The sequence below is a fragment of the Molothrus ater genome, chromosome 17 (assembly GCF_012460135.2).
Source record: "Molothrus ater isolate BHLD 08-10-18 breed brown headed cowbird chromosome 17, BPBGC_Mater_1.1, whole genome shotgun sequence".
Lineage (NCBI taxonomy): Eukaryota > Metazoa > Chordata > Aves > Passeriformes > Icteridae > Molothrus > Molothrus ater.
The window spans coordinates 3,915,049-3,929,728 of record NC_050494.2 but is presented as its reverse complement, the minus strand read 5'-3'; the positions used below and the strand labels follow the sequence as shown (position 1 = coordinate 3,929,728).

The 14,680-nt window shown below is 44.3% G+C and overlaps 1 protein-coding gene across 1 annotated transcript in view; it reads right to left on the bottom strand.

Moving 5' to 3' along the window:
- Positions 1-14,680, bottom strand: part of PTPRT (protein tyrosine phosphatase receptor type T) — a 483,954-nt gene that overhangs the window by 98,888 nt on the left and 370,386 nt on the right. The window contains 2 exon segments of the mRNA XM_036395864.2: positions 5,858-5,956; positions 5,958-6,132. Of these exon segments, the coding sequence (XP_036251757.1) occupies positions 5,858-5,956; positions 5,958-6,132 (274 nt within the window).

Here is a 14,680-nt window from a genome sequence, read left to right as displayed (position 1 = left end):
ATATCTGTTTCATGCTATGGCTGAACTAACAGGAATAAATTAAATTAAGATGCCAGTACTGCTTCAGCTCGGTATCACTGCCAGGTTAAGGCAGACATTTTACAGCCAAACAGTAATGGAACAATGTAGGCACATTTTAACTGAGATCCTGGAACAGGAAACAATCCATGACTACATCCTGCAGCTCCTGACCCAACCTTCACTTTCCAACATGCTCCATACCCTGAAAGCTCCCTGCAGAATGAGCCCATCCACCTGCCTGCCTCAACATAGTGATGGAAATTTGCTTTCTGGAACCTATTTACCAATGAATAAAAGAAGATTATGGAGTACCCTCACTCAAGGCTGAACCCTGGCTCTATTTTTCAGTCCACACAGCATGGACACGTCTGAGCAGTGTGTGTCAGGGTGCTGCAGCCTGTTCCTGCAGGGAGCACCTGTCCCTTCCATCAGCACAGCCCAGGGTCCCTCTGGGCAAACCCTCTCTGCCCACCCAGCTCCTGCCCACAGCCCGGAACCTGCACACCACGAGCCTGCTTTAGCATCCCCCTGGATTTCCAGGGCTGTTTAAAACATTCTCTTAATATAACTTTATTCTTTCGTTTTAGAAGCAAAGGAGCTGCTGCTGTCTACTAATTACTGAGGTTCCTAAATGCACATTTCACTCAAGTGAAATGGATGATAACAAAATGAGTTCTGCCTCTGTCTCTTCAGTGTTTGGATGGGAACAATTTTCTGCAGAAAAGGGCTACGAGGGCAGCAGGACATATGTTTATGTGACAGCTGCATCTTCACAACCTAAAAAGCCACATGATCTTTTTTTTTCCCCCCTTTTCTTTGCAACTGACAGCTTGCTGTTTACAGACTACCAACAACAATGAAAGCAGCAAAGCTTCTTCATCCATCTGTTGTCACACCCACCATTTTCCCTTTCCTTTACTGTGATTATGACTTTGCAGCAGTCAAACAGAGCTTGCCTTGCCTGAAGAACCCCCTGCCAGCCCCAGCAGGACCTGCTGTCCCCAGGTGTGCCACGGGGGCTGCCCTACAACAGGCAGAGCTTTTTAGGCACCTCAAACTGGGAAATTTTGTCTGCTGCTGGTGCACAGAGCAGACAAGGAATCATCATTCCCCCCCTGGCCTCAGTTCCAGCTTTACTTCCCCACGTCCCAGAGCTGAACATGGGATTTCTTGGCAACCTGCTTCACACAGGGTAGAAAAAATGCATTTATCCAGCCTTAAGGAGTTATTTATTTGGTCCTCAACAAATTTTGCCCAAGTTCAGGAGAGCTCTAAATTATGTGTTTATTTTCTATGCCATTGCAGCCAGTGGTTTGCAGTCTTAAAATATGTCTGTGCAGGGTCAATGTACTCCCCTATAATTTTTATTGCCAGCTTCAGGAAATTGCTATTTACCTCCAAAGACTAAGCCAGACCTATTATTGCTATTCCAATTATCAGCTTTTTTTTTTTTTAGTATCTGTGTCATTTGGAGAAGGAGGTTTAACAAAGTGGTTAGGGCTTTTATTATTTACAATAGGAAGTCATGTCAAAGATCTGTAGTTGATGACTGGATATCCAATCCTCTCAACCTCTCAAAAATGAGGTAGGCTTGAGGAGGATTTTATTTATTATGCAGAAAACACTCAGGTCCACATCCTCTGGTCAACCAGATGTGGAAACAGAGGTGTACAAAGAGTGAAGTGTTCCCACAGCTGCTTTATTTCTGCTCCAGCACCTCCAGGATGAGATTAAGAAGGAGTGAATGTAAGTGGATAAATTGTACACCCAAAATCCTCCTGAACACAGAGCTGGTTAGTAGCTCACAGAAGTGATGCAGGCAGCCCTGGTGCCATTTCATCTTTCAGAGCACAGCTTGTGCTGAACTCAACCTCCCTGTGTTTTTCATGGCCATCTCCAGAGGGATGAATGGCATCTCTCTGCTGGCAGCTCTATCCATACCTCCCAAATGTCCCAGAAGAATAATGCTGTGTGCTGTGAGCAGACCTGTCAGCATCAAGAAATCCAGCCTCAACTCCCCTGATAATAATGAGCTGCCCGATTGTGCATGTAGTACAAGTCATTAGAGAGGCAAAAAATCAATAGGAATCTCGGTAGAGTCTATCATTCCCTCAAAAAAAATAATATCCTCATTGATTCCTGCAGTGCTACTTTTCACAATTCTGGGTTGAAGACATCAGTCACTTGTTGGACCACCAGGCTGGCAGAGCAGCTGGCAGCATCCCCCCATCACTGCCAGCTGTGTTACACAGGCTCCTGCCCATCTCCCATTTCAAGGAAAAATGGCCAAGAGTTATTGATTGCAACTCTGCTGTTACAAATTTCATTTTAACTCAATGAGGTAAAATGCAGCTCCAGAAAGGATTTTTTTTAAGGAGCTTTGGTTTCTGAGCTGCTCAAAAATTCAGGCAGGTTTCACAGAGCAGCCAAAAACTCCCTCCATTGGAGTGTGGTGCTGGATCAGCAACCAGAAAAAGACCTGGGGACAACCAAACCTGCAGCATCAGTTTTATTACTGAGCCAGTGTAAGGAGGAGGAGTAACATGGGGTTGTCAACCTGGCCTCACCTTCCAGAGGGAAAAATGCTGGCAGGGCTGGATTTTGAAAGGGGCTGAGCTCAGGGAGGGTTTTCAGACAAGCAAACCTTCATGCTCTGTCAGGCAGCCATCTGTAGCAGGTGGCACCAGGACAAGCAGAAACATCAGATCCCTACCTGGCTGGCTGTGACAGTGTCTGGAGATCCTGCCAGAGCACAGCCAAGCCAAATGTCCCCTCTGCTTCTGTGCCACCTCTTGTGCTGACTCCTTCTACCACCTAAGCAGTAACTAATGGTGCTCCTCACTCCTGCAGCCACCAAGCCTGGAGCTTCTGTGTGCCCTTCCTCTTTCTCCCCTCTCTCACTTCAAACTCTGCCACATTTCAGCTCAGCATCTGGCTCTCAGCAGTGCCTGGGAGGGAAGTTCACATGATTTGGAAGTGTTCTGTGTAACAAAACTGAAAAGAACTCAGCCTCACCACATTCTGCTCAGACTCTGCAGGCAGCACCACTGTGACCAAAGTGCACCCAAGTGCCCAGGAGATGGATCCAGCCAGCCCCAGCTTTTCCATTCCCACTCTGAGACAACCACAACAGTGCACAAGAGAAGGCAGAAGAGCTGGTGATCTGCCTCTGCAGCAATTTGCCACACTTGTTTTGCATCCAGCTGTTAATTATGTTCCTTTCAGTGTGACAATCAGAGCTAATGGCTGCAGAGCAGACGGGAACACCAAATGAGCACAGCCCTCCATGTACAGAGGAGCTCAAACAATGCAGAACTCCTACAACACTCCTAACCTCCTCCTAATCAAGCTTTTTGACCAAATCCAGGCTGTTTCTTGAAATTAGGCTCTCCCCAGAGCCCTCTGTTTCCAAAGGAAGATGTTCTGGTTCACTGCATGAAGGCTTCTCATTGCAGCTTCCAGGTGTGGAAAGAAATTTCATCATTCCACAACTGTCAGTGATTAATGAAACTATGGAATATCCTAATTAAAAAATGAGTGGCAATGTTCTGTTAAGTTTTTTCATGTGTAAGGGAACATAAGGCTCTTCTTTAACCCTGCTAAGTTGTTATTGTTGCAGGTTTTTTGCAGATGTGCCTTATCAAAAATCATGGAATGGCTCAGGTTGGAAGTGACCTTAAAGACCATCCAGTTCCAATGCCCTGTCATGGCAGGGACACCTTCCACTATCCCAGATTGCTCCAAATCCCATCCAACCTGGCCTTGGACACTTCCAGAGATGGAAATGCCATTTTTGCAGCCATAATTATTTGTAGGATTTTCCAAAACCTGGATTTGGAAATCCTTTCCAAGAGTTTTCAAAGCTGCTCAGGTTACAGACAATTGAAAACTCAGAACTCTTAAATACAAATGATACCTGCATGTAATTCTGGGAATGAACAAAAACCTGCTATTCACAGATGCAAAAGAGTGAATGCAAATTGACCCTAATATTTGAAATGTGGGGCTTAATCATTTTACCAAGAACCAGAGGGGATCAGAACAGAAGCTACACCTCTGAAGATCCATATTCCACTCTTGGGCATTTCCTCTATACTTTTACCCACAGCACGACACTTTCAGGATATATAAAGCATATCCTGTAGAATTATAAATGATTACCACAGGAGGAAATTGCTTTCTCAAATAGGAACTCACTGTGTCTAGCTGGACACTTCTCATCCTGTCATGAACTGTGCATTGCTGCATTAAGACTATTTGATTAACTTATGCTTAAAAAGCCCTCCTGTTAGGAAAGCCCAAGCAAGTCATTCTTTTTTGAGTCCTTAACACCTGGAATGAAGGGTGAGATGCAGGAAAAGCAGGAACACCAGTGCTGCCTGAATCCAGAACACCAAGGGAATCCTACACTTCCATCCTCACAACCCACTTATGGAATATTATATTGTACTTAAGCAAATAAAGTTTCTTCTTCCCTAGGGATCCATTCACTAGCAATTAACTATCACACATGGGGGAACTAACTAGAAACAGAGAGACATATACATATATTCACAATTTCTTTTATAAAGGCAAATCCAAAACTGAATTAATTGAGCAGTGCTGGAAAGAAACTGTATTGGCTAGAAAGGAAACCAAGGTGAAAACCAGCACAGTGCTGAAGAGATTTTGTACTTGTCAGCCACACAGCTGAAGCTGTGCAGGAAAATGGTGATAAATGAAGGGTGTAAAGCACTCAGATGTGTTGTGAACACTCGTTGGCACTGCCAGCCTGTGGAACCATCCCAGCCCTCTGCAATGTGCAGCTGCATTTCAGGTGGAAAAGCCTCTAAAGCCTGCACTGTTCACCTTTGACTGGTTTTTGTAATTTTTCTCTCTCAGGGGTGATATCATAGAGAATTTATCTATGTTAAAATTAAATTTCTGAAAGCACTGGCAAACATGCTAATAATAGTAGACTCTGCTACCCAAATTTGTGATGCCTTGCTAATGCTCTAAGACTCTTCAGGAGGCCAGAGTGGCAAATTCTCTTGTGTTATGTATGAATGAAAAACACCTGGGGTGCCAAAGGGGAGGAAGGTGATCCACTGAGGCTGGGTCTGGCCTGAAACAGGAGAGGTAAAAGGTCACAAATTACCTTCAGCTGGAAGAGAAGAGGGAGGAGAGGCCTCCTGTTTGCCTGTGGTGGGACAGGGTGTGCTGTGGCATTGTGTGTGACATTTGAATATGAGGATGAGGTGGGCTACATTTCCTATGCAGTCTGCATTTTAAACCCCGTATCACAAAGCAAAGATCTATAAAACTACAGAATTGCAGAGGGGTAGGACAGAGATGCAGACAGTCCCCACTGCAGTACCTGATTTCCTCAGGCTGGAACTCCCAACCACAAGTGCTGCATTAGGATATGGCCAAGTGCAAGCTCCAAGGTAATCCAAATTCATAACATCTCCTCCAAAATCACAAGCACTGCGAACTATCAAGATATTGCAATTATGGCTCTTAAAAGCACAATAGCCCCTAATCTGATATTCATGCTTATTGAAGGATAGAAAAAAATCTCAAAATTCTAAGCAGCTCATTTAGTAAATCACATGGCAACAGGTGCCTTTACAGAATCAGGGTCCTCAACAGATTTCACATTGGATCTGAGCATCAGAGAGAGGAGATTTGAGTGAAGGACAAGTAATGGCATGCTTGATTTTCATCAGATTTCTGTAAGAGGGTAATAAGAAGGAGAAGTTAAACCAGCATCCAATCAAGAAGGAAGGAGAATGATGAGGAGGACAGACAGAAGCAGTCACACCTACAGATGCAGCTCAATTTTCCCTGCACTTACTCCATTGGCCTTGCTAAGAGCCTGGAAGTATATGCTGTAGCTTTTCAGGGGAGAGAGAGGAGCATTCCAGTAGCCATTGTAGGTCTTGTTGTCGCCCACAGGTGAAGGGCTGTGTGACAGGAAGGTTGATGGGCTTCAGCTCAGCTGCAAAGTAGTGTGGGGAGTCCAGGCTGGAGGCATTCTTGTAGCTGACTGGCACAGAGAAGCACTCGATGATGTCTGCAGCTCTCCGGGCTTTCTGCAGCTTCTCCTCCTTCACAACGAGCTGGTAGACACTGGGAGGGAGAGAGAAAGGTGAGATGAGAGACCCCAGAGCCTTGAATGGCAGCAAGAAATAAAAGGACAAGAGCATAGAAAAGTCAGAAACACGCAGCTGAGGCACCCCAGTGTGAAAAGTGCATGTTATATGGCTCTACACAGATATTTACCATATGTATTTTGATGTATTGATTAGTAGTGCTGTATTACCATTTTAATAATATGAAAATGTAGTCTTGTAATTAAAAGGTAACTTTTGTAGTTAAAATAAGAACTACATTAGTGGGATTTCTTTAAGAAAGGAATGAGGCACTCGCATCAGAGAGCAGCCACAGGACACCTGAATCTTTCAGAGAAAGAGAATTTATTGCTCTCTTATCAGAAGAAAGGAACTTCTTCCCGCCTTGAAGGTGCTGTTAGGATTAGGAGGAAGAAGCTGACGATTACCAGACAGAATCCTGTATTTGAATGGAAATTATGCATCATGTATGAGGTGTATGAATATGCAAGAGGCTGTTGCTTTTAAGGGTTAATCCTCTGTTTAACATGGGTCCTTTTTGGAGCTTATGCTGCCCAGAAAAAGGTACCTGGACTGTCCGTAACTCTTTGTCTCTATTGTCTCATATTGTCCTAATTCAATTTGTCCAAATTATTATTACTCTAATTGTATTACTATTTTTATAAGCATTTTATTACTATTAAACTTTTAAAATTTTAAAAACAAGTGATTGGCGTTTTTCACACCAGCACAGCTCCTGGCACAGCAGTAGCAGGGGCAGTGGCCACTGAAAGTCACTGTGGGGACAAGATGCTGACCATGTGCTCTGTTGGTTTAATTGAGTAAATCTGGATCAACCTGAGTGAAAGAGCAGATTTCAGTCATGTCACTCTTTAGGAAAAGGAGCAACTAATAAAATATCCAGTCTAGAATGAATTTGTAATGTGCTGAATGTTGGCCAGCAGAGGGTTTCTCCTTCAGCCACCAAAGTGAAACATGAATTCTTTGCTTGGGCCAAAAGGTGGCTGCAGTGGAGGAGAGCATGAGCAGGTGGCAATGGTGTCAGATGCCTGTGGGAACAGTTTCAGGGTGCAAAAAGCTGTTTAGGCCAAAAAGAATCTTGAACATCACCTTTTTTGGCCCTCCCTCATATCTTGATGTCCTCATAAGGAACTGGTGAGGCCCTGGCACAGGGTGCCCAGAGCAGCTGTGGATCTCCCTGGATCCCTGGCAGTGCCCAAGGCCAGGCTGGACAGGGCTGGGGGCAGCCTGGGACAGTGGGAGGTGTCCCTGCCCATGGAAGGAGGTTGAAACTAGATGGGCTTTAAGTTTCCTTCCAATACAAATCATTCTGGTATTCTGTGACCTCTTTTTGGGATATCCTGCAATGTAGACTCCTCTAATTCCCAATGGCAAGTCTCCCTCTACCTTGCATCCCTTGAGGACTGTTTATGTACTGAGCAGGTGGCTTTATAACTCCCTCAATCCACTTTTGTTTCAAGAAACAGCAACAACTCCTCATATTCCCTCTGACTCTATGAAACAGTAATCCTTTTTGATTCCTGCTAAGCTTTTGGCCATTATGATGTATAACAGCAATCTTATTATTTCTAGCTTACTATTCCAGGCTCAGAGCTTGCAAAGCATTCAAATGCACTCTGTTTTATTTTCCTTTCCTCCTCAGGCAGCTACCAAAGCCCTGGAGTTCCATGCTGCTATAACCCAGGCAGGTTTCACTGTCTGTTTAACACCACTCAGGAGCTTGACAAAGAGAGATAGGGCTGCAGTCATTTTGCTTTGTGTCAGGCTATTCAGATGTGCTGCCCTCACCTGTCTGTGTCAGGCTGGGCCTTTGTTCAGGCAGACAGGGGAGATCGATGGAGAGATTGGGACCAGCCCAAAGTGTGTCATTGTCCCAGGGTTCACAGGCAAAGACTGGGCTGGGGAATTTCCAGCATGGCAATAGCTCATCAGTGCTCTCTGAGAAGCAGTTCTGTCTCCTCCAGCATGCAGGAGAGTGAAGGAGCCCCAGCTCCTGTGTTGTATTTGTAGGGTGCCTCATGGCAGGAAGGACGGAATGAATCTGACTCCATGTTCTCAGAAGGCTAATTTATTATTTTATGATACTATATTAAATTAAAGAATACTTTACTAAACTATACTAAAGAATAGAGAAAGGATACTTACTGAATGCTAAAAAGATAATAATGAAAACTCGTGACTCTCTCCAGAGTCCTGACACAGCTGGGCCCTGATTGGCCAAAGAGTGAAAACAACTCCCAGCAGAATGCAATGGAACAATCACCTGTGGGTGAACAATCTCCAAACACATTCCACATGTGAGCACAACACAGGAGAAGCAAATGAGATCAGAATTGTTTTCCTTTTCTCTGAGGCTTCTCAGCTTCCCAGGAGAAAATCCCTGGGCAAAGGGATTCTTCCAGAAAATGTGACAGTGACATTCCTGCTTGTGAATTCCCAGGGCCTAGGGCCCATGGGGATCTGGCTCGTTCTCTGCTGACAGCAGGGCAGGCAGGGAAGAACTTGGAAACCATCTGGCTCCACCTGCCAGACACAATCCCAGCTAACCTGAACAAGCACGAGCAATTTGTGAGTTACTCAATAGTAAAGCTGTCCTTGCCCTGGTGTTTACTAACGTGGCTGGGGGTGCTTAGCCTGGAGCAAAGGCGACTCAGGGCTGCCCTCATCACTCTCACAGCTCCTGAAAGGTGCCTGTGCTCAGCTGGCCCTGGGCTCTTTCTCCAGCAGCACTGACACAACCAGAGCACACAGCCTCGAGCTGCACCAAGGGAACTACAGGCTGGAGATTGGGAAAAAGTTTTTACTGAAAGAGTGATAAAGTTCTGGCATGGCTGCCCAGGGAGGTGGTGGAGTCCCCATCCCTGGGTGTGTTTAACAAAGCCTGGATGGGGCACTGGGTGCCAGGGTTGAGTTGAGGGCTTGGGGCTGGGTTGGACTCGAGGATCTTGAAGGCCTCTTCCAGCCTGGGCATTGTGTGAATTCTGCAGCCTTTAATGATGCCCCATCAACATTTTGCAAAGCTGTCCTCCTCCTCCAGTTCATCAGAGCCTTTAAGAAATTATGTTAGACCTTCTCTGATATTTATTTTACAATTTTAAAAAGACAAAACCGGATTTCCAAGCAACACTTGAAGTAATATCATTGAGGATGCAGTGGGAGCTGCAAGCCTGTTCAATACAAACCCTCAGCTCAGCAAGAGCAAATCATACTGGGCTGGTTTGGCCACTGTTGACTGAGAGTGTACATTCTTATTCTGACCCTTCTCCCTGGCCATAATAATCTACACTACTGGGAAAGTTTGTCATTTTCTTTGTCAGCCTTGTGCAAAATTGTAGCTGACACTTTTATGGACATTTTCCAGATGGCTTCTAACCTAAAAACATTTGCTTTCTGTTTCATCCAACCCTAAACACTTGCATTTTCTGGTCATAGAAAATGTTTCCTTTAGGTATATAGACAAATATATATATGTATAGACATATCTTAATTTGCTTTCAGCCTTCACAGAGGCCAAGAACTCCCTCCTCCTTTCTCCCCAGACCTGAGGGTGACACTCACTGTCTCAGTTATCCCACTTGCAAGCCATGAACTTGTGCACTGTCTGTCTTTGGAGAAGGGGAAGCTCCCAGGGACATGAACTGCCAGGTAAGTGAACTCCTTCCCAATCATTAGAGCACTACAGACACTTTTCATCATGAGCAAGAGTTTTGATACCTACAGAACCCAGTCACAGATACTCTTTTGCCTCTATTCTCTCACATTTTCTCTCTCCCACTTAGCTGTTAACATACTTCTTCCCTTCACAGAGATAACTCACTCTTGTAGCAGCCTGAAATTTTACTTTTAATGTTTATTCTTTTGAAATGAATCAAGGTTCCTCTGGAAGCACAATGGTGTGCTCACGAATATTCAGCTGGGGTGCAGCAATTGTCCCCTTTGTGCTCAAGTTAAAATCCTGTTCATCTCCTGCTCAAACACTGCCTCCTTGTCCATGGAACAGCCATCTGAGATAGCACTGCTGTCACTGCTCCCTCTGGCTAAGAACCCTCCTCTGGTGACACTCAGGGTGGGTTTCATGGCATTTTTCTCCCTGATGCCCCAGCTCACACTGACTGACACAGCATCCTCATCTTTGCCTTGACTGCTTGGCTTGGGGTCCAGCACCCTCCAGCCTTGCTCTTCTCTGAGCCTGGCCACTCTCAAAGGAAGTGGTCGAGCAGCCAGGAGCAGGTCTGAGCTTCAGCCCAAAGCAAGTTCAAAGCTTGCTTTGGGCTGAAGATTATCACTCTGAGCTCTGGCTCCCTTTTAGATGGTTACTCTGGGTCTCACTTTCTGTTTTGATCCCGGTATTTTGATCTGTCTAGACCCTCCAGAAGGACAGGATTCCCAGTTCACTGGCACAGAATCTATTTTTTTTTTTTTTGTTTCTATCCTTGTGGTTTTTTGTATGGGTTTTTTTGTGTTTTGTTTTGTTCTGAGTTATTCTCTTCTCCTCCTACTTTGTTTATACCTAGGAGCAGAATTTCCCTGCCTGCCTTTAGGGCATTTTCAGAGATCAACTTCTCTGCATTAACCCATGAAGTGCTGCACAGCAAGTGCTCCCACACCTGCATTGAGGTGTTCTCGTAACTTGGAGCAAAAACCCCACCAACCCTACACCCAAATGGAATTGCTGTGGCAATTCTGAGTAGCAAATGTCCTATTACCCACCCTAAAGTTTAGCAAACCATCTGCATTACTACAACATTTCTCAGCAGAGTAAAACTAATCCAGCTTTGCTCAGAAGATGGGAACTTGGTGGGATGCACCACAATCCCCAAGAATGTGGTTGGGCACTAACTCAGGATAAACTTGGTGAGCAGGATCTGCCCTTCTGGCCTAAAAGAGCCCTCAGCTGCACTCACATCTCTGGTTCAGGGCTGAGCAGGGTCTCCCCTTTGCCATTTGCTATCCCTGCTATCACCAGTGTGATTACAGACAAGGGAAAGGAGGAGTGGTTTTCCAAAAAGTGGCACTGGAGGGAAGGATAAAAAAAGCAAGAGGGCAATGAAAATAAGGAAGAGATACCCAAACTATTCAAATAGCTCTGATTCCATCTACCAGGCAGGATCTGCTGGGGCTCTCCCCATCTCAGGCTTCAGAGCTGCTGCTCCCAGGCAGGATCAGCTGCCGTGGCTTTCCTGGCAGGAATCAAAGCCTTGGCTGCAAACACCCAGCTGGATACGAGAGTCAGTGTCATACACAGGAATGACATTAAAAGAGACAACAAAAACAGAGCATTCAAACTCCTACACGAGATAACAACTTCAGTGCCAGTGCAATGAAAGATGATACAGCCACACTAACTCCTGCATTCCAGTTTTTCATGTCAGGACACATTTGGAAACACTGCAATCACATACACATGGATGTGCTGCAGGGTGCTGGTTAGCAGGGGCTTTGTGCTCCCAGTGCCACCCCAGCCCACTCTGGTGCAGCCAAATAATGCTGCTGTCCCTGTAAAAAACACCAGGGACTGCTTTCCAAACACCCACAGGCTCTGCTCTGCAGACAGCTCTCGAGGGATTCTCAAATCTGGGCCACAAAACAAATGCCTGACCTCCTAGAAGGCTGGGGAGCTGACTGCCCTGTGTGCAGCTGCACACTCTGATTAGAAAAGGAGGCCAAAACTGGGCTCCTTTATAAATTTCAAAGGCCTTAGACAGATAAATCCACATCAATTTAATAGAAGCTTTTTAAAGTTTTTGACAGCTTGGCTGTAAATCACTGATAAAAGCACCCACCATAATGGGCCACAGCACAAGTGTTGTCTGCAGAGGAATGAAAGGTGCCCTTATCACCAGCTACAAGGTAATTTTTTAAATGATGAGTTCCCTATTCAGTGTGAAAAAAATCAACATTCCCAGTCACAGCCCATTGCTGTGATGGAGATCTCTCTGTTTGCCTCAGGCTTCTCCCTTCCCTGATCTTGAGGTGGGGTTTTTTTTGGGTTTTTGTTGTTGTTGTTTTTTGGGGTTGTTTGTTTGTTGAGGATGGACTGAGACAATACTTGTCCACAAATTAAGACCAGTCTCAAAGTTTGAATCTAGGATGCACAGGAATATGAGGAGGAAAAGCTGAGTCAGAGCTCTCCATAAAACATCCAACATCTGGCCCATGCACTTTGGTATCCTGACACATCAACAAGGTGAAACATTCACTACACTCTTGATAATGAGAGGGTAGGAAAAGGAATATAATTTCTTTGTAACCTTGCAGTGATCCACTCACCTGAATTATTAAAGCTTAAAAGGAACAATGATTCAGCAGCTGAGTACTCCCTCTGGACCAATCTTGTTATTAAACTTTCCTTCACATCATATAAAGATTTAATATATTTTCATTTAACACATAAATTTATTATCAGCCATATATTATTTCCAATATTATTTTCTCCCAGGGAGCAAAAATAAGTGGCAATTAGTACAGCTTGATCTTGTAGTGCTTTTTTTTTAGCAGACTACTGCGAGCTGGTTTTGTTGTTCATCCTACAGAGAACAGGAACTCCCCACTTCTAGCTCAGATGAACACATCAGTTACAGAGCAACTCAGATAGGCTACAGGAATAAGAGAGTAGTGATTTTCTTGTTACTGGTTATTTTAATTCAAAGAATGAAGGACAAAAGTGACCAAATGAAGGAAGGATTGGTGCCTCCCCATGTGGGATGTAGCAGCTGACGTGGAGCTGAAGTTGAATTTCCCCTCCTGCACATATTCTGTGGAAGGAAAAGATGCAGCTATTCCAAAAAGGCCATCAAAACTCATGAAAACAACCCCCAAATACTGTCTGACCTGCACAGAGGTGAAGAAAAGGCATCAGTAGCACATGAACAGGGACAAAGGTACAATAAACAGAGGGACCAACAACCACTTCAGCTTCTTTCCCCTTGTGTGCCACACAGGACTCCAGCTATAGACACTGAGCACCAGCTTTTTTATCATTTGATTATTCCATTTAACTTGTGATCCTGTTAAATTTGGTTGAGCCAAAGTAAGTATATCTGTATATATCCATGAAGGTTCATCACATTTATTCTGACAGTATGGAGCCATCTCCCAGGATACTGGGATGGGAGAGGGTTTGATGTGCTGCCTGACACCCACATTTAGAATTCAGATTAGCCATTGGAAGTGCAGATGCTTGTTTTATGGCCAAGCTGCCTTCAGTGATGCACACTGAGACACAAGAGTAGCATCAACATCTTTATTTCCCCCTCTTAAAGATATTGAGATCAAAGCCTGAATTCTGCCACAGAGACAGTAAGAAATGAAATAAAGGGAATTTTGAAGAAAGGTACTCCATATATCAGTACTCTGTATTATTTACCCTAAAAAATGCTGACATTAAACTGCAAATAGATCCTTCTCACCATGTGCCTCCAGCCCCACCATGAATCTGCATATGGGAGATTTTGTAAAGAATTCAACCCAATCCAAGTCTAAAAAAGCTTTGTATAACACACATTCCCTAAAGTTTACAAATCCCAAGGGATAACTGCCAGAAAAGGCTGATGCTGACTGCTCTGAGCACCCACTGCAGCACTGCTTCCCTTGGGCTCCAAGGGTGAATTTCCTGGCCAGGCACCTCCTGCAATCAAATGTTCAGGCACCCAAGAGTCAATTCCCCAGAGAGCTTCCAAGTTCATAAAGCTTTCTGGGTGCCAACAGGTGCCAATATATTCCTAAGAATTGAGTTGCTGCCTTCACATATTCGAAAATGTCACCCTCAGTACCTCCAGTAGAATTTTTAATCAGAAGCTCTGAAAGTAATCTACAAACCATAATGAACTGTGTTTCACAGCCACCTAGGACACACTGACAGGACCCAGTGCTCTGTTCTGCAATTTTCTGTCTATTTAAGAACAGATTCGAAACACATTAAAATCAATTAAAGATTGCTGCTGTTTCCATTGCACTCTGGAACAGCTCCATGCAGAATACAATATGCTGAGGTGAATGTTTGCTTTCAATAAACAGTTTCATGCAGCAAATAGGGGGAGAAAAAGAGATTGTTCTACAGTGTCATCTTCTGGAATGTGCTTGGCTCTTTCAAAGACTCAAAAAGTAGCCCATGAATATTGGGCTGCACTGCCAGCAATCAGCTTGCTCACATCTGCAAGGCATTCACAAAAATAAAGCTGATAATAGTGATGCTGCTTGAGGAAATAGTCTCTCGTATTGCAAAGTTATTCACACCAGAGCCTTCATTTTGGAGTTATTTTTGCATGTTCTTTTAACAGCCATTTAAATTAAACAACTCTTCTACTATGTTCACTAAAGTTGAAGAATACCCAAAAAAAAAGATTCAAATTCAGCCAAATTTGTAAAAAATGGCATAGGAAGAAGAGATGGTAATTACTGCCATTGCAATGAAAAAAACCTGCTGAGATAGAGCCAACAATAATGAAATCCATTTAATAATCAAGAAGGCTGGGAAAAGAGTCTCTTCACATTTTCTTCCCCTCTCATATTCAGCTCAGTGCTCC